We start from the raw sequence: 26,362 nt of genomic DNA, 5'->3' as shown, positions 1-26,362 counted from the left end.
AAATAAGTATCATTCTCTAGTCTTCCGTCGTTAGTTTACATGTAAAGATATGTGTATTGACGTGGATCTTCTTATTTGTTACAAGTTAATGATTTCTTTGTGACATTCCAGGGTCTCTTTGACAATCAGTATCATATTCAACACATATTATCTGTCACAGGTGACACTGTGAACATATAGGGCCACAGTTCTAGACCCTATTTCACGGGATTGAGATAACAGTAGTCAACATGACTTGTTTCCGAACACGTAGGAATATATTGATAATATTATCTGTGACACGACAGACATAACGTACCTGTAATTGGGAAGCAGGTGAAACACACACAGAGTAGTACAGCACCGACCAGTAGCCAGCCATGATTTAGTTGCGGGAACCGATGTTGTTTCGATGTAGGCGTTATCTGCCACCTTAGTCACCTCGTATTTCATCTCGTACAGGACAAAGTACAGCTGCACAACGTGTAGTATAGCGGCCCGATAATCACGTGACCCATAACCAAAAGCAGCCCTTATCAAACCGTCATAGTTTCAGTGGTGTTGATAAAGATTGGCTAAGGGGGCTGGTGTATTGAAAATGTGGAATGTGTGTGGTGGAACAGAATATTTTGTGAGGTAATGCGACGTTTTGTGGACATGTTGGTTGGTGTTCTCCTGCGGATCATAAGGAAAATATAAGGTTTCTCACAACTCATAAACAGAAGTTAGTAAATTAGAAGATATATCCTACTCTACTCGGTCATGCCAAAACGTGAAATAGGGCCTGTAAGTCTCGCGAGGCGCTGCTTCCGGTATTTAGCTGGTTCCCGGGGCCCTTTGACGGCGCCAACTTGCGATGTGCGAGACGGAACCCAGCTTACTTACAGTACCAGATTTCTGGTGACAAACGTATATTCAATAGCCAGTTCAATCAATCTTTATTTGCACTTAATATGTCACAGGCCTATAGTACATGTATACAGACACTATTATTTTTAGGCAGTTGAGAGAGTACTTTTTTTCTGTGTAGAAAGGCATGATACTGAAAAAATGACAATGTTTCCAGGTGTTCCTTGCTAGAATAGGTTAATAGAGATATAAATTTATAAATATTCTGATGTACAAAGTAATAATTCTTAATATACTTATTTCTCAAGGTGTGGTAGGCTGCACAGACACAATGAAAATGATATACATCTTCAATTAGATTCAAATCACACATTTTACATATTCCATCTTCTTTTCTTATTCCAATATATATACGTTTCTATTAACAAATATTTCCGAACATTCAAAGATGATAAATAGGTTTTATTGTATATAGATTGCATTCTGTAATAAAACATTTATTTGATACAGATATATCTTGTAACCTTTGTTTAGTGGACATGAGAAAATTTGGATGCAACTCTATGCACTGTTCTAGCAATATATTACCGAAACCGGAAGGAATAGTAAATTTTTAACATCTGTGACCTAATCACGTTTTCCATAATGATTTCTGTCGTACAAAATCATCATATTGTAACATTTTTGGGTAATCTGTAAGATGGCATATTTAAGAGTTTTAACTAATATTTTACTGCTTTCTACCACATTCACCATAACCCATTATGTTTGAAGTAGTTTCTTTCACACCGAGAAATCTTTTAATTGCGTACACATGTTCTTTTTCTAGTGTATGAAATGTTTGGACTCCCCAAATCTCAGAACCATATAGAAGTATGGGACTAATCTTAGCATCAAAAATTCTAAAAAATGATTTGTGTGACAAGTCACCTAAAATATAAATATATCTAATAATACCAATTAGTATTTTCTTTGCTTGCATCGATGCATTTCTGACATGTAAGGACCACGGTAGGTGGTTTGTAAAATAAACTTCTAAGTATTTGTAAGACGTAGTTGTTTCTAGCATGAACCAGTTTGCGACGGCCAAATATGACTTTACTAGACCGAACCAAGTGTACAACCATGCTTGTCTGGTCCCAGCTGTTGATAGTCGTAACAGTTGGCTAATGGGGGATGGTTTGATCGGAAATTTGTTATTCCTGCAATGATTATTGCTTCCTTACTGTCAACTGTCAACCATGGGACCATTCGAAAAGCAAGATTTATGGATGTGAACTCCTTTATTGTTAATAATACGACGTTTTTCGAGCGTTTCGGGTGAAGGAGCAAGCATAAGCTCCGAAACGTGGTGTTATTCACAATAAAGAAGTTGACATCCATAAATCTTGCTTTTCTCATGCATTCTACTTCTACATGTCCTTCAAGGATTTGATGAGACCATTCGAAAAGGTATGAAACGTTGTTTGTCACCGGAAGTACTAAGGTCTCGCGAAGTGCCGTACATTTGTACATGCCCCCAAAAGAGGAGGGAGATTTTATTACGCTACATACATTTGTTTAAGACACATCGGAACATGATCTGTGTGGTTGTACATGTGAAAGGAAGCGTCCATCGACCGAATGAAAAACTAATGTTTATCTCCTCCATGGGATGTAAGATACGCAGAAAGGTTCATAGGCGTAAGGATTTCTTGTCCCATAGGTTGGATACGTTGATCATTGTCAAGTATGTAGACGTGGATTTCCATCGTTGTTTTAGTTAGGTATAAACATATCGTTTACTGACTACTCTGTTGATGAATACATGACATGTTTTATGAAAACAACTTCTTTTTATTCTTGCTCACGATAATTCATTCTTCTGATGAAGGAGCAAGAATTAACTTTGAACGTCGTGTAAAGAATAAAAAGAAGTTATCTATACAACGTGTCCTATATTTATGTTTGTCATAAACTTCTAAATGCCTTTCAAGAACTACTTTGTTGATGACATAATGTATTCAGAGATGACAAAAATAATTAAAGCATGACAGCATTCAAATTGATGTTTTTTGTTTTGTTTTCTTTGCTTCAGAATCTTTTTTCATCGTTCTATGAACATCCTACAGTTTCAATTGACAAGCGGAACACAGTATGTCATGTCTCGTTGGGGAAGGAAGTGATGTGGATCTAAAACGTTAATCACGTAGTAGCATAATATGTTGCTGAAAACATCTAGGAAAACGACATGACAGAATCAGAATTCTAACCTACAAACATGGCGTTATGGTCAGTCCAACGAACCCAACTCTGCACAACATGTTTTAGCACCTGAGACAACTGGGCAATTCCTGCCCAGCATAATTTGAAAGTTGCAGTCTTATTTTATCAACAAAGTCCCAGTAAAGTAATGATAGATGTTTGGATTATATTCTTTTTGACTTCTCATAGATTTGGTAAACGTTTGAGATGCTTGCACAGTATAGCTGCAAAAGTGCTGATGCGGGTCAAAGCATCATTCACTCACTCACTCACTCATTTGATATGGTTTTGAAGTGTAGCATTACAAGGGCTCATTAGGCCAGCAACTTAAAAAAGAGTCAAATGTTCAGAAAATAATTTTGAAATACGAAACAATTAGCATATGAGTTTCTTCAACCTTGCTTGTATCTTACCACAACATCAAATGCAATGTTTGTTGAGGTGTGGAAATTGCTGATCGTAAAGACGTCTAAGAGTATTTCATTTAATAATTCGTTGCCACTTACCCCCACCCCCTGCTATATCCTGCGTGACGCAAGGCATGAACATGATTAAACAAAGACTTGTCTGTCCGGACTCACTACACTGTGTCTGAGAGGAGTATCCATGTGAAACAATTACCATCTCTTGACGTGATTTGGCATAACGCAACCATTCAAACCATTGACCATCAGGTACAATTGTGCCACCACGAGGAGTGAAATGTGTATACTTCTACTGATATATCCATGGCTCATCTATGCCATGCAGGTGGAAAGAGCCGACTTAAGAACATCGGATGGTCTTGGTATGTGCTCAATCATCTCTTGCCATCTTATCCGCACTGTTAGTTGTTAAAGATACCGAAACCACTAGTTAGGCTTTTAATAGTCGATTGTTTACGGGTTGTTGCAATATAATGGAAACGTTGCTGACTGCAACTGACAACAATAAACAAACAATGTTCTACTGAATAATTCCCGATGAAGGCTCAGGTTTCACAGCCCGTATGAAAGGCTAAGGTTTGGGTACCGTTAAACACGTGGTGATATTTGTTAGCTTTATTATAAAGATCAAGACACATATATTTGAATACAACACATTCTAACTGGATGCAATAATTATGAACGGTGATAGAAAATAATCAAAACGAAGGTAAATATATGAGAACCAATGGTGTAACAAGGCTTTGGACATCTCTTATTGCCCACAGTGCCAATCAAACGACTTCAGGGTCAAACCTTCATCACTTCTTCAATGTCATGTCTTCTTACAGTGCATGTTACATACAATGGCATCAAACACATTCAGTATACAGTCGTTATGGTTACACGACCAAACCGCAAGTAGTCGCACGTGACAAAGGTAGACATTGAAATCATTTTCATACATACTCACATCTGAAAGCCCTGGGCGGTGGGTAGCCTAGTGGTTAAAGCGTTGGCTCGTCACGCCGAAGACCCGGGTTCGATTCCCCATACGGGCACAATGTGTTAAGCCCATTCTGGTGTCCCCGCCGTGATATTGCTGGAATATTGCTAAAAGCGGCGTAAAACCAAACTCAGTCAGTCAGTCTGAAAGCCCTTGTCACCAGACTGTTATTGTACAAGCCTCAATATAAAAAGGGATCCTTGTCATGGCAAAGTTTGATCTGACGCCAAACGTACAGTTCATAGCAGTAATATGACATGGGAAGGGTTGATGCTATAAGTTGTATGCTTCTCTCGAGCGTAATATGGTCTCATGTACGCTTCATTGTAGTAGTGTTATCCGAGCCGTTTACAACGTATTTATCCTCCCGCCATGTTAAATGTACAAAATATCATTTTATTTTGAAGATGGATAAGTTCTAAAAGCTGCCATAAAAATGGTTAATTCTGTTACGTTGAGTGTGCAAAACGATCCAATATATAAAATAGTAATTAAATAAAGAAGTGAAAGCCGGTAAAATAAATGTGTACATAGTGAACTCAAAACAGGTAAGCGAACAGGTTTCGAACTCCGTGCACTGTATGCGTCATGTTATATACAATTGTTAGCGATACAGCTTCTCGATGGAGAGCTTGGCGGTTACCGTGGCAGCAGGTAATATTTTTCCAGTTGTCACCCCTGGGATTGGTGACACGGAAACTTGTTAAAGCGTCAGTGACCAATGAAATTAAAGTAGTTTACATGAAGGCAAGATAAAACTAAAATGTTTCACTAACAAGTTGTAAACCCCCATTAATTTTGGAAACACAATACATAGATTATTTCAAACTTTCAATGACACCATCCATACCTCAGCGTGGCACTAACGTAACAGGAGGCTTTATACAAAACATCAACGATGATATGCGCTAAGATGGAGACAGGCTTCGTTAGTACAAGCACATGGCTGTATGTGTTGCATTGCATTTTGTGAAAACCATAAATAAACTACTAAAAGATTGTCAGAAGAGATACATTTGGCAAGTAGAAAGAATCGTAAAACTCATACCACTTTGAAGAAGACAGAAGGGAGAAAGCGATTGTTTCTAAACCGGATTTGTCGGACAATAATAGGTGAATATACAAATCTAATGACACATTATTGGCAATCTGGCACTTCAATAACCGCTTTGCACAACCCATTTTGTTGATACCAGAAAGTAATGAAACATGAAGATGGAACCATTCAGGTCTTAGAACAGCCTATCGCTTAAAAGGCTTTTAATACAACGGCTTTGATCACTCCGCAGTGAGTGAGTGAGTTTAGTCTCCTCGCCGCACTCAGCACTATTCCAGCTATATGGCGGCGGTTTGTAAATAATCGAGTCTGGACCAGACAATCCAGTGATCAATAGCATAGAGCATCGATCTGCGCAATTGGGGAACCGATGACATGTGTCAACCAAGTCAGCGAGCGGATCACCCCGCAGTGATCTCAGCACCACCGGAACTGTAGAACATGTTAAAGTGACCTGCTGTAAAGTATCTGCCAGTCTGGATCCTCGACTAAACGGTCGATCGATTAACATAACATTAGAGCGGAACCTGCCCAAACCAAACATTGATTTAATAACAACTTCACGATAAACAAGTAACTATGTTAATTTCTTACACGGAACTCAATGCAAACCGAGTTAAACTTTCGGTCCCACACACAATTTTATTGGTCAGGGCAGATTTTCGAAGCTCTATAATCGCTAAGATAGTCGTAAAGTGCCTTACATTAACATAAACTTACGACTATCTTAGCGCTAAGAGAACTTCGAAAACCTAGGCCAAGGTACATAGCAAACACCATACATTCTGATACATTCTTCCAAACAAAACAAGCCAAGTGAACAAAGGTGTTATAGTTATGTGTGTGTGACAAAACATTCTGATTTTCGACAGGCCAAACAATTAATGCACAGGAGAGAACACTTACACACCAATTCAAAGTGACAGTGACAAAGAGTATCTGTTCCCTTAGCGGTATTGTTCCTTTGTAAACATCTTCTCGGGGAATTAGTCCCATAGAACAGTTTTCTAGGAACATTTCCCACCATACGTGTTCCTTGGCATTATCCATTTTGCATGGAGCTTATTTCATATGTGATACAGGTGATCATTGACAATTGCACAGTTTGTTCTGGGAGATGTTTTTTGTGGTCACAGATTCCGATATTTATACGAAACGTAAGTACCAAGGCAGGTTTCATCTTGTGCATCATTCACAGGCTAACATTTCTTGAAAAGATATGTTAGGTTATAATATATTTATTTTCATAATGTAACAACTGAAGAAATCTAGAATGGTAAATGTATTGCAGAATGCCTGATACTCTTCAGTTGTGTCAGGACCTGTATGAACGATAGCTGAGTTTGTGGTAAAGAGAAATACTGTTTTCCTGCCGACTTTGGAAGGACAGAATGGTTCAGTTCAAATCCGCACCAAGCTTTAAAAGAACAAAACACCCAATCGAACAGTACGGATATCTCTGTCACGTTTTAAAGGTAAAATGAGTACACCATGAAAATGTAACTGCTTATTAATACAGAATTTACCCAATGAGATGAGATGGAGTTTTGGCCTTGTGTCCACCAACCAGCAACAATGCAGTCACTTTCGTCTTACATCATGAGCATCATTGTTGCTAGGATACCCATGACAAAAGCAATTGTTGAAGCTCTTCTGAGGTCAGAGTTGTTAACAGGATGAGATTTTATTTCATATATGATACTACCCAGGCCGTCTGCCCCTATAATAGTTTTCAAAGCACCGAACCGTACATCATCGGCAAACCACATCTCAACACTCTCTCCCGCCTGACCCTTGACGTAGACAGTGATGACGTCGCCGACGGTGACATTGACGATCCTGTTGCGAGACATTGGTACCCACTTTTCCAGTTCACCCAGGACGAGAACTTCTCTATTTCTGCAACAAATAGTCAATGCGGGTAAGTGTTTACTGCAGCTTACAACAGTATTTCAGTTACATAATGGCCTGTCAGACTGATGTGGAAGGAAAGATGGAAGATATTCAGATCTTAGACATTTATATAACACTTGGGTGAAATCAGTGAGCAGAAAGATGGAGCTGAAAAAAAACCCAACACAATGCAAACATGGTACCACCTGTGTCTACTTCAGCATATGTTTTCCACGCCTTATTGTGTACCGGGAATTGAGGTGCGATTGATGACTGGGGAATGTTCTTACCGAAAACTTAAGGAACATGAGAGTGGGTGAGTTGACCCTTTGAGGACCCCGTATAGGGGTGTAGTGGGCGAGCTGTCTAAGACGCCAGGCTCGTGATCCAGCGAGTTTAAGTTGCCGTGATCGATCCCATCTGTGACCTGGTGTAAAAACCGCCAAGGAGTCAACTTTGTGTGCAGACTCTTTCAGTGTTGTCACAAACCCTAGCTAGTGTACAGTACACAACCCTGTGCACTTAAAAGAACCTACGAATCCGTTAGTATATGACCAGATGGTGGTCACATGAATACGTGCAAACACCTAGTTGCGGGTACAGCAACGTGCAGTAAAACTTGGACAAAGTACTGTGACTATGTGTCGCAGTCCACCCAGCTGTGAATGGATACCTCGAAAGGATGGGAAAGCCACATTAACATCATTGGACAGCCGTGATTGGATGATTTTTAGTAAGATGTCTGTGTATTGTATCTACATCCATCCAGTAACTAAAACTGACTATATGTTCCAATATGTGGTCTTGTCTTTGTTTACATCACGACGTATGTAGAATGTGACCACATATATTTTCTAGCGGGCGACATTTTGTGCGGGACTGTGGTCTGTTTAGCTTCCTGTACTCGGAAAAGGAACTGGTTTGTTTCTTTAAGGTTAGAATATGCATACGTGTACATGTAATAGCGGGCTTTGATAATGTTAGCAACAAATACAACGTTTCTATAGAGATCAATGGTAAAATATTCGATTTTGTGTAAATGTGAGCCACTAAAGCAAAACCTGGTTCGAAACAATATACTCCCGGAGACGTACAGGAGAGTATGGTAACGGAAATTACTCACACATACGTGTATTGAAGCATACCTAAAAGCCTCAAGAAACACCCGAACGTGTACACGGGAAACTGCACTAAGGTTTAAGGATTTGTAGCATAGGACGTTGGAAGAACCAAGGTGCATAAGATGATACAGTTATGTCCCTTATCCGTAACAGGATCAGCTGGTCATGGGCTTTATCTCCAGTTTTATCCCCCAACATGGCACATTTTTCTCAATCCCATATTCTGACATAAACTTAGATGAAGGTCAAGATTCAATACTTGGCGGAAAGCAAATTTGGGAGGCATGTCAAATATCTTGTATGTGACATATTCAAAATGTGTGTGATGTAGCATTTTAAACAAAACAAACACGGATGATTAATGCTGACATTATTCCAGCAATATCCTAGTCGGGGACACTAGATGTGAACTTCACATACTGCACCAATGTGGATAACGACACCGCCCACCGCCAAGAAACATCTACGGAATTCGACGGAATTTAACGGAATATATTTCAGTCCCATGTTAAAAAAACAGATTCCTACGGAAGATGATACAACTGTTTATTTCCTTTATATTTTCCTGTTTACCTCGTAAAACATACATAACTGATAAGTACAGTGAAGAAGTGGCCTTGAAGTTGGTGCTGCAGATAGCTCTTAGTGTTCTTGGATGTTCTTAATTCACAAGAGACGTATTTGCATATCAATCTGGAAAGCTGAGTTTTGCGAAATATGAATAATAGGTGCCTTACTTGTATTTTATAACTGGTGACGTATAGTACATGCAGAATTCCAGTTGGCATGGCGGGATGGTGAAGGGTTTGCTGTCGCTGAAGTCGTACTGCTTTGTTGGATCAGCTGCAGAGAAGATCTTGCTCACTGGGTACTGCAACAGTAAATATGTGTAGGTGCTGAAGCCGGAAGATGGAGGCATTGGAAGTACCATTTTCTGATGTACCGACATTAATTGTTGCTTCGGTGATTTTCCTTCATTCCAGGACCCATGGCACACCACAGAAGGTGAACGTAACAAACCAACGCTTCAGTCACAAAGTTATCCTAAGCTCTCTATGTACATGTACCTGAAATACGTTCAACGTGTTGTTACCCGATCTCATTGATGAGGATTAGGTACCAAGTATCGATTACTTAACAGAGGTAACTCATACCCGACTGATATTTATCCATGTGAAGAGCAAGCATTGGAAACACACAATTTCCAGCTTATGTTTGAAGTATTGAAGAACTGCCACGTGCCATTTTAAGTATCGTTTTGGGTAGGGACTTATTTGCTTGATAGACCAATATGCACATACAACATGCATAATCTAAAGTGCAAGTCGTCTCACATTCGTAACTTAACGCATTCTTTACAGGTATGATACATCACTGACGACGTACGTGATGTTTCAACTACTTGAATCATATTGGCTGGGACTTGCGCTTTCTTCGCGCCGAATGTCCCTTTAAATACGTACGACATACTCACTTCAAACCCAATGTCGGCTGCCGTCGGGGTGATGTCAAACGTCCTGTTCAAGCCGGAAACATAGATAATCCCGTACACCTGTTCCGGGTTTGGTCCACCCCTATACAGGCCGTTGAGTGTCGCCCAAATGTCGCCGTCTGGGCCGCTGCCATCTTGAAACGTCATCTGGAACATAGTGGACGGCACTTGCAATTTTACTTTCTTATACAGGCAGCAGCATATTTTGATAAACACGTGTTGAAACGTCATCACCTTTGACTGAACCTGCAGACAAGACAAGCGCTCTTCACTTCAACGGGTACATTATGTGCTACTGATATGACCATGTGATCTTTAAAACATAGCAACTGATGTTAAAGTTAACAGAGTTGAATCGTAGAGACCTGTGAGTTGTACCCTTAGCAAGTAAGTCTCTCAACAGATTGGTGAAGCTTTTTGTTCCTTAATCATGGACAGATCCACTGATGGTGTCATTTGCATGGTTACACGTCAATGATATGTGTCATAGATTTACACTCGCATACATTTTGCACCACGAGCTAAACAAAAAACAGTCTTTCTTTGATAGATCAAGTCTTAAATGAAATTAAATTTAACACGAAAGTACCATGGTGAGGTATTCTCTGAGAACTAACCACACGTTAGCACAATCTAGGTTTTGGAAATAATATCGCTTAAGATAATAAACTTAAGATATTTGCAATTAAAAACCATACGCATGGTAAAACAATTGAGAGGTATCGATTATTTTGTCAGTTCGTGACATTACATACAAACTGTTCAAAAAGCGGAGTTGGGGTCGCTCACAGCTTACTCACCTGCACAACCTGAGCATTTATTTCGAGTGCAGGGCTGTTTGGTTTGAGGATAGTTCCATCAGAGCTACATATCCTGAGAGCAAAATTGCCAGATATCTATATGTTTGTCATCGACAGTACTTGAGCTGAGGATGGGATGAGAGTCACTAGATGGGAATAGGCTACTACAGATATGAGAGTGTCATAAACATGGCCTACTAGAGGTGAGAGTGGGCTGAGAGTCACTAGATGGGAATAGGCTTCTACAGACATGAGAGTGTCATAAACATGGCCTACTAGAGGTTAGAGTTGGATGAGAGTCACTAGATGGGAATAGGCTTCTACAGAGATGAGAGTGTCATAAACATGGCCTACTAGAGGTGAGAGTGGGCTGAGAGTCACTAGATGGGAATAGGCTTCTACAGAGATGAGAGTGTCATAAACATGGCCTACTAGAGGTTAGAGTGGGCTGAGAGTCACTAGATGGGAATAGGCTTCTACAGAGATGAGAGTGTCATAAACATGGCCTACTAGAGGTGAGAGTAGGCTGAGAGTCACTAGATGGGAATAGGCTTCTACAGAGATGAGAGTGTCATAAACATGGCCTACTAGAGGTGAGAGTGGGCTGAGAGTCACTAGATGGGAATAGGCTTCTACAGAGATGAGAGTGTCATAAACATGGCCTACTAGAGGTTAGAGTTGGATGAGAGTCACTAGATGGGAATAGGCTTCTACAGAGATGAGAGTGTCATAAACATGGCCTACTAGAGGTTAGAGTTGGATGAGAGTCACCAGAGCTGAGAAGGGAATGAGTACAGCCTACTATAGAGAGTGTTGTGCATATAGGCTACTAGAAGTGAGAGCGGGCTGAGTGCCACTAGAGCTGAGAAGGGAATGAGTGTAGACTAATACAGGTTTGATGTCGATTGGTTTGGCTGTTGTTCAACGCCGTACTCAGCAATACTCCAGCGATATGACAGCTGTCTGTAAATAATCGAATACGGACCAGGAAGCGCTGCTTAGTCGAACCCATCAAATACGTTTCCGAGAATTTGCAGACTGCCCAACATTGCAACCTTCTACATTACCTAGAGAGTGAGAAGGGTTGTGCTCCTGGCATCAAACTCGGACACTATACCAACGACAGCCAAGAGACTGGGAGGTACTAAACCCAAGGCACCAAGAACAATGAGCAGTTGGACAACTTGGTTCTGGGGACATTTCGTATGTTTCGGATATTGCTTTATATATGTGTTTTCCTGGTTCACGTTTATGTCAAAAGGTAAAGAAAATTTATTGACATACACGGAGAAGAATTAAATTCAGTCTCGTTGAATTCACATACATTTACATCTTAATGCAAAACAGATGGGAAACAGAAAGCCCCCTGTTTCAGTTTTCAGGCCATTTGTGTATAATTATTATCATTGATGGGAGGGGATAGATGAAAAGGTGACTACCGATTGATGATGGAAGTATTGGTATGTCCGATCTGGTCACCAATCCCCACAGGACCCCGCGACAGGACAGCTATCACGCTGCTCTGGGCTGCAGAGATTGATCCAGTGCCTTGAAAGAAAGTATTGCTAAACTCTGTACTAGTCCACATTTCAGCCATATAGGCAATGCATGCCTTACACATTCACAGGTTGGAACAATTTTAAGATGTCAAAATAATCTTCGCTGTACCTGAGCTGAGTCAATTATCATGTCGCCGTTTTTTAACGAATTTCGAACATCAAAATGTATATTGCGGTCCAAATCCTATTCAAAAGTTTCAATAAAATGATTTGCTATCAAATGTCTCGGGGTCGTCAGGCAGCGATCAAAGACCTATGTCACCGTTGTCGGAGCTGATTAGGGAGTTGAAGGAGAGAGATTTTACACAGTTGTCTACATTCATGCTGGTTCACCTGGTTTAGACGTGCCGTCAATACCACTAGGCTTAATGGCCGCTGCCGATAACAACAACGGGAATGGTTATATCAACAACAACAAAAATGTAAACTAACATTAACCACAATAGCAACCATAAGAAATGTTCCCACCTCCCTTCTGGTTTTGTGTACGGACCACACCTTTGAAGACCAACACATCTAAAAGTGAGGAGAATACGGACGAAGCAAGAATATTCCTCTGGTCCAACTCTGTGCCATAGCCTCCCAGGACGCGCACCTGGATAAAGGTATTAATATCTAATGTAAATTCTCGGTGCGAGTGAGAAGCATTCGGAGCAGCAAATCTGATTTGTGTAACTCGAAACGAAGTACAACGCCGCATTCCGAATGTAACTATTATAGCCCAACTATATATATGTCGATGTTTCACTGTCGTTTCATACGTCATGGCATATGACAAAATATACTACAAACAAAAAGTATGGGAACACCCTCAAATTTGATCGCCATGCACAAACCTGACAGCGGTGGCTTCATTAATTCATAAAAGTGAAATGTATCTGTGACATGTGCTTAGTGGACACTTTAAAGACATGTTAAAAAAACAGTTGAAGCAATTGCTTCAATATTTGTGAAGTTTTGATGAAATTAAAATGTGTCCAAAACAGCAAAAAACGAAGGTGTCAAAACAAACCTGCACTGTGTCTGATTCAAACGCCCAAACACAGCAACCTCGTGCACGTGAAAGACAGACTTCCCATGCATGTTGTGGCAACTTTTCCTTAGAAGAAGCTGCAGACAGTGTTGAAGCCTCACAATTACCCCAATATGCCTAAGCTTAGACCATTAAACGACAACAACAGAAGCAGGGCCATTGCCTTGCTCCTTAAGAAGCGTTGGTCGTCGTCTTCAGGTGTCCCCTTCCGTCATTCATAGGCTGAGGGAACGGTTCCAAACCACCGGCCGAGTACAAGACAGAGCTCGGTCAGGAAGGCCACGAAAAACGACAAGGGCAGACGATCGATATGTCGTACTCCACGCCCTTAGGAACCGCTTCACAACTGCCAGTGCTATACGGCTGCAGCTCAGACATGCAACCAACACAAACGTCAGCATCTCAACCATCAGGAACCGTCTCAGAGCTGCTAATGTACGGTCACGTCGTCCAGCGGTACGTCCTCATCGCCGCCCACATCATAGAGCTGCAAGACTGGCCTGGGCCAGAGCACATTTGAGATGGAATCAGCAACAGTGATCCGGGGTACTCTTCACTGACGAGTCACGATTCTGTCTTGAGCACAACGATGGAAGGATTAGGGTTTTCAGGAGGCGTGGAGAACGTTACCACGATGCTACTGTGAGGGAGAGGAACAGATTTGGTGGTGTCTCTGTGATGGTTTGGGGAGGCTTCAGCTTACATCACCGTACTCCTCTGTACCATGTACAGGGCAATTTGACTGGATTGAGGTACCGGGATGAGATTCTGCGTCCTCTGGTTCTTCCAGCTTTGAACACCATTGGTGCCGGAGCACAGCTGCAAGATGACAATGCAGACCACATCGAGCTCGAGTCGTTAGAGACTTCTTGTGACAAAGTAATGTGAATGTGATGCAGTGGCCAGCTTATTCACCGGATCTGGCTCCAATTGAACATCTATGGGACATTCTTGAAAGACGTGCTAGAGACAATCATGGAATGGCACCGACTCTTCAGGTTCTTGTACAGTGGCTCCAGATTGAATGGCAGTTGATTCCCCAAGCTACCCTCCGACCCTTGTCAGGTCCATGAGGCGCAGATGTACAGAATGCATCAATCAACGTGGAGGACACACCCACTATTGATACTGTGACTTTCCGTTTTGACCCCTATCCTCTTCCGCTGCTTGTACTGGCATTGCAGTCAATGATATCTGCCCATAAATCCATTACATTTTAAGAACAAATAATGTTTTCTGTACCCTTGTAATAAACCGACCCTGCCACTTTAAATTTTCTTTGTTATACTTTGATCTTTGGGTGTTCCCATACTTATTGTCGGTAGTATATATCCTGTTGCGAGTTGTTAGATCTTCATACAGAGGATTGTATCGGGGGAAACATCAGACTGGACCATACCTTTCTTATGACTGGATGCATAATTTGTCCTAAAGTGGATGCACAGTAAGCGTATTATGCCACTGTGAATATGCTAAATGTACCGACATCAACATCCACGACTGTTTCTGACCTGGGTGACAGCCGGTAACTGGAGTGCCAAGAGCGCCATCGTTGGGGTGGCTCCACTGTACTGGATGGTGATGTTGTGTTTCAAAGCAGACGCCGCCATTTTAACCAACCAATCTCGCGCAAAGTTAAGGTCCGTCTGCATCCGTGGGAAAGTACGGAATATTTCCGTCATGTTGTCCTGCAGGAGACAATATTCTGTTGACTGATACACATAGATTAAACTTCGCAATAAGCGGTATTGTAAAGTATTTGCAACATCACTGAGACCCTCGGGCACTTCTGTATCAGTCAGGAAGGATTTTTGTCATCATTGTTTAGAAATTGCGCGAATATAAAGCATGCAGCATATATTGTTCCGTACAGAACTTTCATTTCACGTGTATAACAATAAGAACCGGGACATACACTTACTACTAACATTCTGCTAATACCCTGTTTGTTCAATATGTACCATAAAACAATTCACGACCGCCTCTTTAGAATATCGATTACACTGAAACGTCTGATTGTTTTGTGACGTCATCAGCGTTAACGTTCTAAGAAAGCCTTTTTGAAGAAATATCGATGCATAATTCAGTGCAGAATATAATCGAGAGCGCATGGTGGCAAATCCTACCTGTATATATGTGGCCAATCCCCACTGCTTGGAATCACTGAAGATTTTGTCCCAGAACGCCTGGAAATATACAAATCATTCACTGACGTCACATGGTTCCGAATCGAAAAGTATTTTCACTGCTCCTTCATTGGTAGATTGTTGCATTGTTTGTTGAGGTAGACTCAGCATGAGACAAGCTTTAAAACGCGGCGTAAAAATCCAGCTCTCTCAGTCACTCCACGCTTTCGTAGTATGATGACACGCCATCTACCAAACACCATAGCCTGACCAAAGGATCTTTTTAGTCGCCTCTTACAACCACCACAGGGCGCTGGTGATTGGTTTAAAGTCAGGGTCAGAGTGGTTAAAAATTGAGTGGATCAGTAGATCACTTCCTTTAAGTGACATTGTTTGTGGACACATCATGATACACTTGTCGTATTTCAAATACTAAATCTTCATGGTTCCATATTTCAGTATTAAAAATGATTACCTAAATATATCATATTATTATGAAACAAGACCAGTTACTTTGATGAAATAAACCGTTCCACACTCAATGTAAACTATATGTATAAATCAATAATATTTGTAAATGCCTCATCTGTCGGTATTGCCATGTCTCCTTCCATTTCAAAATTGAACTGTCCGCCATTTTGTGTTGCGTATAGGTTATCACTGGACCTGCAATAAATAAATATTGAAATTAGTTCTTTTGAACGTGCCACAGTTTCACGGAATCAACGTAACATAATTAATGTCCTTCTGGACATCGTAGTGCTTTTCACAACAGACCACGAAACAATGTCCTCGGAAGTGTAGCGAAGTCACTGCCTCCAGGACAACTGGCCGAGCCCCTCACCCAACTAAGACACAGACAACCCGATCATGTCCCTACTGAGCCGTCAAAGACTAAAGTATGTTAATGCTTTCACTTAGTTCATTCTGCGAAGCTCCCTTCTCACAACTCACCAGAAATTATTTTTCGCCACAATAGGTACGTTCAAACTCCTGTGGACATACCTGAAAACAAACATAACATTCATTATATCTGTATTACCGTTTTCCCAGATCGTTCTGAAGGTGGTGTTGTCCGACTAGTCCACAACAAAACAATGCATGTCATCATCTTATTCTCAATGGGCAGGTCAGGTCTTAAAGCGGGATATGTCAAGACAACTACCCTTCCACCAAAAACTCTGTTTTCTATTTTTCGCACGCGTGCGTGCGTGCGTGCGTGTGTGAATGACTTGCTACATAAGGGTTGAGGGTTGCTGGGATTTATCATTACGTTCAATTTCTCCTTCAGAACTTGTGCAAAACCGAACACAATCTGTACAAAGTTGTAAATCGTATAGAATGTTGTTTAGTCGGGCTACCTATGTATTGATGAACACTAAAAATATTTGGTAGTACAGTGTTACCATTAATATCAATGTGTCAATAGGGAAACTGATTTACCACCAGTAATGTTAGATTACTGTAGACGTACTCGATGCCGTTGGGGAAGATGTCTGCTGGTGCTGTCCACTCCTTGACCCCTCCACCTTGACCTTTTGTAAACCACCAGGTGTCCAGTTCTACATACCTGCAGAAGATATGAAACAGAAATAAGCGTATATACGAGGAGTGCATGCATTAGGAATAACAATAGATCATTTGCAGAATACGTGACCAAGGAATACGGAAGATTTAGGAATAAAAGAAAGATAAGCATCGAAAGAGGAGAAAAAGGAATGAGGATATATGTTCCGAACCAAAAGATGAATGAATAAAAATTATCTGTTGTGCAAATAGAGATATATCACAGCGTATGGGTAACATGCTACGTTGCAGGATATGTTCACGTTAATCACATATCGCGGCACTGGAACCATTTTTCATGATTTTGGTCTAAAATATTCAGTCATCGGAAATACATAAATGTCACACAAATCTGCACCTCAGGCGACTCAATCGGCCAGATGTTTCAGTTATCAAGATATATATACTGTAAATTAATCATAAATACATTGCCTCATCGACGCAATACGCCATCTTATCAATTGTTGTCCTATTGTACCAAAACTATACAGGTACCTGTATTGTATACTTCTATTGCGGGCATCAGCAAACACTTTGATCAATGTATCTTCATACGTTGATGTTCCATCGGTTTTATCGAAATAGTAGGACCCTGTAACATTGACATGGAAATAGTAGGACGTTGACGCCTTGACATAGAAACAGTAGGCACATGAAGGCAGAAGGTCCCACCGAAGGGATGCAGGTCTGAGGCATTCACCACTCTTCGAAAACAAAAGAACATTTGTATGGTGCTACCAAACCTAGACAAATACCAAGTGGGATTCAAACCCTCGATTTAGGTGACTGGAAGTTATCATTGTACACAAGGGGATTTCAATGTGACATATGTTGGTGATACTATTATCTTGTGCCTTTGAGTCGTTAGATATTGCTTGATGACTTCTATTGAGACAGGTAGCCTGGAGGTTAAAGCGTCCGCTCGTGACACTGAAGACCCGGGTTCGGTTCCCAACATGGATACAATGTGGGAAGCCTGTATCTCATGATATTGCCGAAATATTGCTAAAACTATACTCACGTACTCTATTCAGACAATAAACATTACAACTGACACGTTTGTGGAGAAACAAAAATCTGCCCTGAAACTGTCTCAAAACATTCAAAGCCAAGACCTCAAGCTCACTATTTAACATACTTTATGGATAACAACTGTTGTATTTCGTGGGTGAGACGCGTCTATACGGATTCTTGTACCAGCAATGACCTAAAGTAGACATTAATTAAATTGTTTAAGGTCACCTTCATCTGTCCAGTACCCCAGTGTGTCCCCAGAGGGATCCGCCGGTTTATCTTCCTTCTATACAAAGCTCCTGATTACGAAACCCCACACAGACAGACTCTGAAAAGTTGAAAATAAAATCACCACTTTGAAGAAGTTGTACGGAAACATTATCTAACGTCAGGAACACAAAATAATCTATTAAGAGAGAGAGAGTTTTAGTTTCTGCTAACGAATATTGGTTTGTCGACAGTTTCAAAGTGTGCTGGGTATACATGTATATTTAGTCGGTATCACAGAGCTATACTCCAGAGCTATACACAGGCATATTGTCCTGGCAGAACCCGATGATAGTCCGCTGATGAAACTATGTACAACATAACTGATTATCCTACCAGATGGATGTTTTATATGTTGAGGTTGTTTTTGGTATGGAAGGGATGCCTTTCTGTGTTTTCAATGAAAGTATATTGAAATATTTCATCTCAGAAATAGAAGCATTCAAATCCCAACACATTTGGATAAGTTAAAAATGTAGATCTTAATCGTAACAGACTAACACATATTCCCATGTATATAGAGGATGATATTCAGAGCAGATGGTTGTCTTTAATATGTTCGACAGAACTGCGTCAATAACACGGTGCCTATTGGTAAGGACGAAGACACGGTGTGCACCGAAACCAACAATAACGACATGCCTACAGACCAACGACACTGAAACTCTGTTTACTCATAAACAACATTAACCTTCAATACCTGTTGAAGACACAAGGACTACCGACATGTCTGGTTGTACCTTGTGTGTGCTTTACTCGTGCATGTGGCAAGGATTACGCTTGGTGTCTTTAGTATTTGGATGAAAACGAGGTACGGCAGCCATTTTGTTTATCGACTTGATCCAAACTCCCTTTTCTTAGAACCTACTTGAAATTCAGAAATGGACAAAATATAGTCGCTGAATGAATAACCCTTTAAACACCATTTATTCCTCAAACGAGCCGACGAGATGTTCACTAAATAGAATATCTAATTACACTTTCAGGTCCCCCTGAGGAATATGCTGCCAAAATGTGGTAGGAGAAATTTGTCGGGATCTGTTCGATTCCTCCCATAATTCCATAGTACAGGAAGTTGTTGGTTTTGTCGTGCCACATTGGTGTCGTCATGACATTATTCAGTTGTCCAAATGCCACAGCATTTCCTCTTGTGTCAAACACTGAGAAGGGGCTGGAACCTTCCAAACCATCATGGATGGATGCGGACGGATCCCATCTGAAGAAAAGTCAGTGTTTCGTGAGTGTCAGATACAGTAATATGTTCGTGCATGACCACAGGCAGCCCAGAATATTCCAGTAACAGGGAGATATTATGTATGGGAATTTATTTGCATTTTTTTTGGATCTTGAAATAAGAAATAAACTTATTCAGGTGACGAAATGTACTCAATATGATTGGGGACAGGAACTATATTCGTAATAACAAATCACCGATTCCACTGTGTCATAAGGATCATATCAGATGCTCACGGGTGGCAGTCGGAGGCAAGTCAAGTGTTCCCGCAAAAGAAGAAAGGACATTTGGGAAATTATGACTGAAGGGTGAACATTAGAAACATCCCAATAAGGTCTGGTACAAACCAATCTCAAAGCTGTCGTGCTGTAACCCCGACACTGCACAAATCTTTGAAGAGACATTTTTCGATCTGTATGTTCTTACTCATCTTTACGATCTTCCATGGGAGTGGGGCGGTGGGGTAGCCTAGTGTTTAAAGCGTTCGCCCGTCACGCCGAAGACCTGGGTTCGATTCCCCACATGGGTGCAGTGTGACGCCCATTTTTGGTGTCCCAATATTGCTGGAATATTACTCAAAGCAACTCACTCACTCCATGGAAGTAATTCCAGCATTTGATATTATTTCACACACTGAGATTCCGACATATATTGTTTTTCATTAGTTGACATTGAGTCTGTTAATGTATCAATGCAGTAAGCCCAAGAAGCCAAATACGTGCCGTCAGGTAAGAGACAAGAGAATAGATCGTATCCAGTTTTCGTATGTCTCGGGACACGCAGTAAACCAGCTACAGTGGCCTGTACATAGTCGAGTCTCAACAAGACTATCGGGTGATTGACACCTGGAGCATCTATCTACGTTGCTGGGATACGATAACAAGCATCAACATAACATTGCTCGGTGTCTAAACAAGACATGAAATCAGATCCATCTGACCATATTCGTTAAAACCACAGCATCCAGTAGGACAAAATCAGAGCCCTCACTTCAAACTCAGACATCTCCAAGAAGACATCCATATTAAAGATTTCAACTATCTATCAGTCATGACCAAGGCTGATACATACCCCAGCTTACCATCATCTCATCAAAGACTTCAATCAGAGGTAATCCTTCTGTGGTAATTCGACTGGTTTCATTTGTAAGGACCTAATGTATCTCAGATTCTCTCCTATGTATTCAACAGGCGTCTCTGCTCCATTGTAAAACGCTACTTCATATCTGTATATTAGCTTCCCTACACCACCCTGTACATCACCTGTTTTATAGCAGTGTTAGAATCTACACCGAATCGTTGCTCTACATTGTAAATATAGAGGTTATATCTAATCCTTACTTAGAAAACAAAGTTTTGGATTGTTACTTGCAGTGCAAATAGCAATTGTCCTAGTATTCACCGAGTAGCTTACCTTCCGACGGACTGTTGAAAGTCAGCTCCCCCGAACGACATGTATCCCAGTTTGGACGTGGTGTCCAGTTTGAATCCGGGGTAACCACAGATAACACCGTCTATGTTGCTTTGATTTGTGTTTGAGGCTCCGTCGGGGAAGCGCTTCATCAAAATGAAATGAAAGAGTCATCATGAATATCCAAATTATCCTCGTGTTTGTTAAAGTGCTTCCTTGCAGAAACTCCAAACACATATTGTTTACAACTTATACAAAACAAAGCAAGTGGACGGGAACAGAGGAAGTCCGAAACAATCAGATAACGTAACTATTTACAAACGCAGCCGAAATTTCCAGCTAGATGTGTATCGTAGAAAGAACATGTTATAAGTAAAGACTGTTCCCTAACGTAACAATAATTACAATAATGTAAAACGAAATGAGAAGCATCAATGTAAATGTATTTACATCCATCTACAATAAAGATTATTTTTTGCGTTCTGCACGTTGAAAAGTTTGAAAGGTACATTACCACTATGAATGACATGATTGATGTCCCGTATATGACGATACTCGTGATGACTGGAACGTCACCAGCTCGGTAATGGAAGTTCTTGGAGACCTCGACCCCGAACTGGCCTGTACCGGATATGGTAGTGTTGATACTGTCGAGAACGAGGCTGCCATCATCGGCGGAGAAGCGCGTGTCGTTGATGACGAAGAATGTTGGGGCGCTGCTCAACCACGTGACATTATTGATCTTTATCTCGTAACGTCCGTCTGGGAAGGTAGCTACACTGAAGACATCGGCATCGGCTGAAACATATCCGGTTATACACGTGTAAGTGTTTAACTCTGGGGTGGGACTATATAGAACCGAGTGCCACTGTACAAACAACATTAGTCCTACGACTGCTCTAAGTCTCTGTTAAGGAATGGGGAAAACGACCACCATGCGCTAAGATTATTTGTCCAAGGGCACCCGGGTATCTCAGACAGTAGTTTGTGGTAGTTGAATAGGAACAAATTCTATGGATAGACAAAATGCTAACACCGAAATGAAGCACCATTAATGTTATTCCTCTTCATCATACCAGATTCTAAATACTACAAAGTTTGAGGTTTCTTAAGTTTCGGTAGATATTCCTTTGACGCTCAGTCCCTGAAAATAAGTATTTGTGATAGAACAAAAACTTCTCCATTAAGACTGAAATGCCCTGTGAGATTGGAGATTCTGAACCTCAGTAAAATCTACACTTGCTTCATATGTGTCGTTTGCATTACACGTGTAGGTGAGTGAGTGAGTATGGTTTTACGCCGCTTTTAGCAATATTCCAGCAATATCACAGTGGGGCACACCAGAAATGGGCTTCACACATTGTATATCCATGTGGGGAATAGAAACCGGGTCTTCAGAGTTACTAGCGGAGGCTTTAACCAAAGGGCTATCGGCCCCATTACACAAAGGACTTCACGGAAGGACAAATAACTGTGAGCCAGACTAACTTCATGCTATCGCCCCGGTAATCATCAACACTGGATAAACCAAACAAGTAGGAAATGTTTACCACAATCTGAAAAGGAGGCAGGTTATTTAGCTTTGTAATAAATCACGACTCTCTGAGCAAGTGCGTTGGTTGATGCAAGAAGTCCTTACCATCGGGACATCATGAAATGTTAAGGTAAAGGTTACACACAGTAAACACCCGATGTAGGAGATATACCTATTGTGGTTCCTACTTGAAACAGTCCCACTGTAGAGTTGGAACCAAACGTTTTAGCACTTCGTTTCTGATAAACCTAGCTGTCAGGAACGCGTTACAATGTAAACACTGGTTTGGAAGTTACTACATGTTGATGTTTGTGGAATCAAGTGTACCTGTAATCGTAGCAGATGCAGAGTAATCCAGAAGACGCTACACAAGTGGGAAGGTTGTGCCTCTCTCATCTCACATCAAGTCAACACCAGAAGTTGTATGAAGATCATCTTTACAAACAGGATATGCGACCGAGTTCTAATTTAGAGGGCGGTGGGGTAGCCTAGTAGTTAAAGTGTTTGGTCGTCACGCTGAAGAGCCGGAGGCACTACAACAGTACAACAAGGGAAGACGCGAGGTGTCACAGAGCTGTGCTCCTGAGATCGGATGTCATTAACTAAGAAAATATTGTACACAGTTCTATTATCAGAAGCAAACAGAAACAAAAGATCTGAGGGATCAAAGCCATAATCGGCCTTGACAAGGGTCAGTGATAAACAAACCATGAACAAATGTACAGCCTGGTATAACCAGAGTATAACCGCTGTTATCCAAGATGGCTGAAACCAACCGCTGTCAAAGACAATCGACAAGATGAATTGTCAACCAATGATTAGTCTGATCTCTTCCACGAGTAACCTCCGTTTTATTAGTTAGGGAGAAATGTGGACGTCCCTGTCCCTGAAATATGTCTCTTGGATAATTACGATTAATAAACTATAAACCCACCTACATCTCACTCTCACCGTCAGTGTAACAATAAACCCACCTACATCTCACTCTCACCGTCAGTGTAACAATAAACCCACCTACATCTCACTCTTGCCGTCAGTGTAACAATAAACCGACCTGCATCTCACTCTCACCGTCAGTGTAACAATAAAGCCACCTACATCTCACTCTTGCCGTCAGTGCAACAATAAACCCACCTACATCTCACTGTCACCCTCAGTGTTACAATAAACCCACCTACATCTCACTCTTGCCGTCAGTGTAACAATAAAGCCACCTACATCTCACTCTTGCCGTCAGTCTTACAATAAACCCAGCTACATCTCACTCTTGCCGTCAGTGCAACAATAAGCCCACCTACATCTCACTCTTGCCGTCAGTGTAACAATAAACCCACCTACATCTCACTCTTGCCGTCAGTGTAACAATAAACCCACCTACATCTCACTCTTGCCGTCAGTGTAACAATAAACCCACCTACATCTCACTCTCACCCTCAGTGTTACAATAAACCCACCTACATCTCACTCTTGCCGTCAGTGTAACAATATACCCACCTACATCTCACTCTTGCCGTCAGTGTAACAATAAACCCATCTACATCTCAGTCTTGCCGTCAGTGTAACAATAAACCCACCTACATCTCACTCTTGTCGTCAGTGTAACAATAAACCCACCTACATCTCAGTCTTGCCGTCAGTGTAACAATAAACCCACTTACATCTCACTCTTGCCGTCAGTGTAACAATAAACCCACCTACATCTCACTCTTGCCGTCAGTGTAACAATATACCCACCTACATCTCACTCTTGCCGTCAGTGTAACAATAAACCCATCTACATCTCAGTCTTGCCGTCAGTGTAACAATGAACCCACCTACATCTCACTCTTGTCGTCAGTGTAACAATAAACCCACCTACATCTCAGTCTTGCCGTCAGTGTAACAATAAACCCACTTACATCTCACTTGTATCTGGGTGACGCTGGTATTTCACCTTTGCATACGCCAGCCCCAAAACCTCATATTATAACTAGCTTTTGAATCCAACACATGTAGCGGCACTGTTTGGAAATATATTTCTAATTTCAGTCGAGCACTCGAAGGCGGCACATTTGAAGCGACCAACATAAATACTTTGAGTATTGCAACATTTGACTAAGCCGAAAATGATGAATAAAGAAAGCATACGAAGGGACCACAATTATATTTCCTGACAGTAATAAGTTCGACACAACGGTGTTTTACGGTAACTCGAATGTTAAATAAGTATCATTCTCTAGTCTTCCGTCGTTAGTTTACATGTAAAGATATGTGTATTGACGTGGATCTTCTTATTTGTTACAAGTTAATGATTTCTTTGTGACATTCCAGGGTCTCTTTGACAATCAGTATCATATTCAACACATATTATCTGTCACAGGTGACACTGTGAACATATAGGCCACAGTTCTAGACCCTATTTCACGGGATTGAGATAACAGTAATCAACATGACTTGTTTCAGAACACGTAGGAATATATTGATAATATTATCTGTGACACGACAGACATAACGTACCTGTAATTGGGAAGCAGGTAAAACACACACAGAGTAGTACAGCACCGGACCAGTAGCCAGCCATGATTTAGTTGCGGGAACCGATGTTGTTTCGATGTAGGCGTTATCTGCCACCTTAGTCACCTCGTATTTCATCTCGTACAGGACAAAGTACAGCTGCACAACGTGTAGTATAGCGGTCCGATAATCACGTGACCCATAACCAAAAGCAGCCCTTATCAAACCGTCATAGTTTCAGTGGTGTTGATAAAGATTGGTTAAGGGGGCTGGTGTATTGAAAATGTGGAATGTGTATGGTGGAACAGAATATTTTGTGAGGTAATGCGACGTTTTGTGGACATGTTGGTTGGTGTTCTCCTGCGGATCATAAGGAAAGTATAAGGTTTGTCACAACTCATAAACAGAAGTTAGTAAATTAGAAGATATATCCTACTCTACTTGGTCATGCCCAAAAGTGAAATAGGGCCTGTAAGTCTCGCGAGGCGCTACTTCCGGTATTTAGCTGGTTCCCGGGGCCCTTTGACGGCGCCAACTTGCGATGTGCGAGACGGGACCCAGCTTACTGCCAGTACCAGATTTCTGGTCACAAACGTATATTCAATAGCCAGTTCAATCAATCTTTATTTGCACTTAATATGTCACAGGCCTATAGTACATGTATACAGACACTATTATTATTAGGCAGTTGAGAGAGTACTTTTTTTCTGTGTAGAAAGGCATGATACTGAAAAATTGACAATGTTTCAAGGTGTTCCTTGCTAGAATAGGTTAATAGAGATATAAATTTATAAATATTCTGATGTACAAAGTAATAGTTCTTAATATTCTTATTTCTCAAAGTGTGGTAGGCTGCACAGACACAATGAAAATGATATACATCTTCAATTAGATTCAAATCACACATTTTACATATTCCATCTTCTTTTCTTATTCCAATATATATACGTTTCTATTATCAAATATTTCCGAACATGTAAAGATGATAAATAGGTTTTATTGTATATCGATTGCTTAAACATTCTGTAATAAAAACATTTATTTGATACAGATATATATTGTAACCTTTGTTTAGTGGACATGAGAAAATTTGGATGCAACTCTATACACTGTTCTAGCAATATATTATCGAAACCGGAAGGAATAGTAAATTTTTAACATCTGTGACCTAATCACGTTTTCCATAATGATTTCTATCGTACAAAATCATCATATTGTAACATTTTTGGGTAATCTGTAAGATGGCATATTTAAGAGTTTTAACTAATATTTTACTGCTTT

General features: G+C 40.8%; 2 protein-coding genes and 1 long non-coding RNA gene across 3 annotated transcripts; all 3 read right to left on the bottom strand.

Moving 5' to 3' along the window:
- Positions 1-7,131: 7,131 nt before the first annotated feature.
- On the bottom strand, positions 7,132-16,193 carry LOC124267888. The gene is made up of 9 exons (XM_046702878.1): positions 16,145-16,193; positions 15,564-15,623; positions 14,949-15,125; positions 12,873-12,999; positions 12,285-12,372; positions 10,846-10,918; positions 10,028-10,192; positions 9,291-9,424; positions 7,132-7,438 (listed from the first exon to the last, which is right to left on the bottom strand). Exons 1-9 carry the CDS (start codon positions 16,175-16,177, stop codon positions 7,132-7,134), a joined length of 1,164 nt encoding a protein of 387 aa, XP_046558834.1. The 5' UTR covers positions 16,178-16,193.
- Positions 16,194-16,217: 24 nt separating this feature from the next.
- LOC124267879 lies at positions 16,218-17,136 on the bottom strand. Its single transcript, XR_006896146.1, has 3 exons — positions 17,038-17,136; positions 16,518-16,568; positions 16,218-16,229 (listed from the first exon to the last, which is right to left on the bottom strand). It is a non-coding gene; the product is annotated as an uncharacterized LOC124267879 (long non-coding RNA).
- A 2,231-nt stretch (positions 17,137-19,367) lies between these two features.
- Positions 19,368-25,187, bottom strand: LOC124267887. Its single transcript, XM_046702876.1, has 4 exons — positions 25,085-25,187; positions 21,569-21,852; positions 21,058-21,200; positions 19,368-19,626 (listed from the first exon to the last, which is right to left on the bottom strand). Exons 1-4 carry the CDS (start codon positions 25,146-25,148, stop codon positions 19,368-19,370), a joined length of 750 nt encoding a protein of 249 aa, XP_046558832.1. The 5' UTR covers positions 25,149-25,187.
- Positions 25,188-26,362: the final 1,175 nt, after the last annotated feature.

Source organism: Haliotis rubra, unplaced genomic scaffold (genome assembly GCF_003918875.1).
Source record: "Haliotis rubra isolate DU_JTF1 unplaced genomic scaffold, ASM391887v1 Scf1344, whole genome shotgun sequence".
Taxonomy (NCBI): Eukaryota; Metazoa; Mollusca; class Gastropoda; order Lepetellida; family Haliotidae; genus Haliotis; species Haliotis rubra.
Note: the sequence above shows the minus strand (reverse complement) of the source record. Positions and strands in the feature narration are given on the sequence as shown.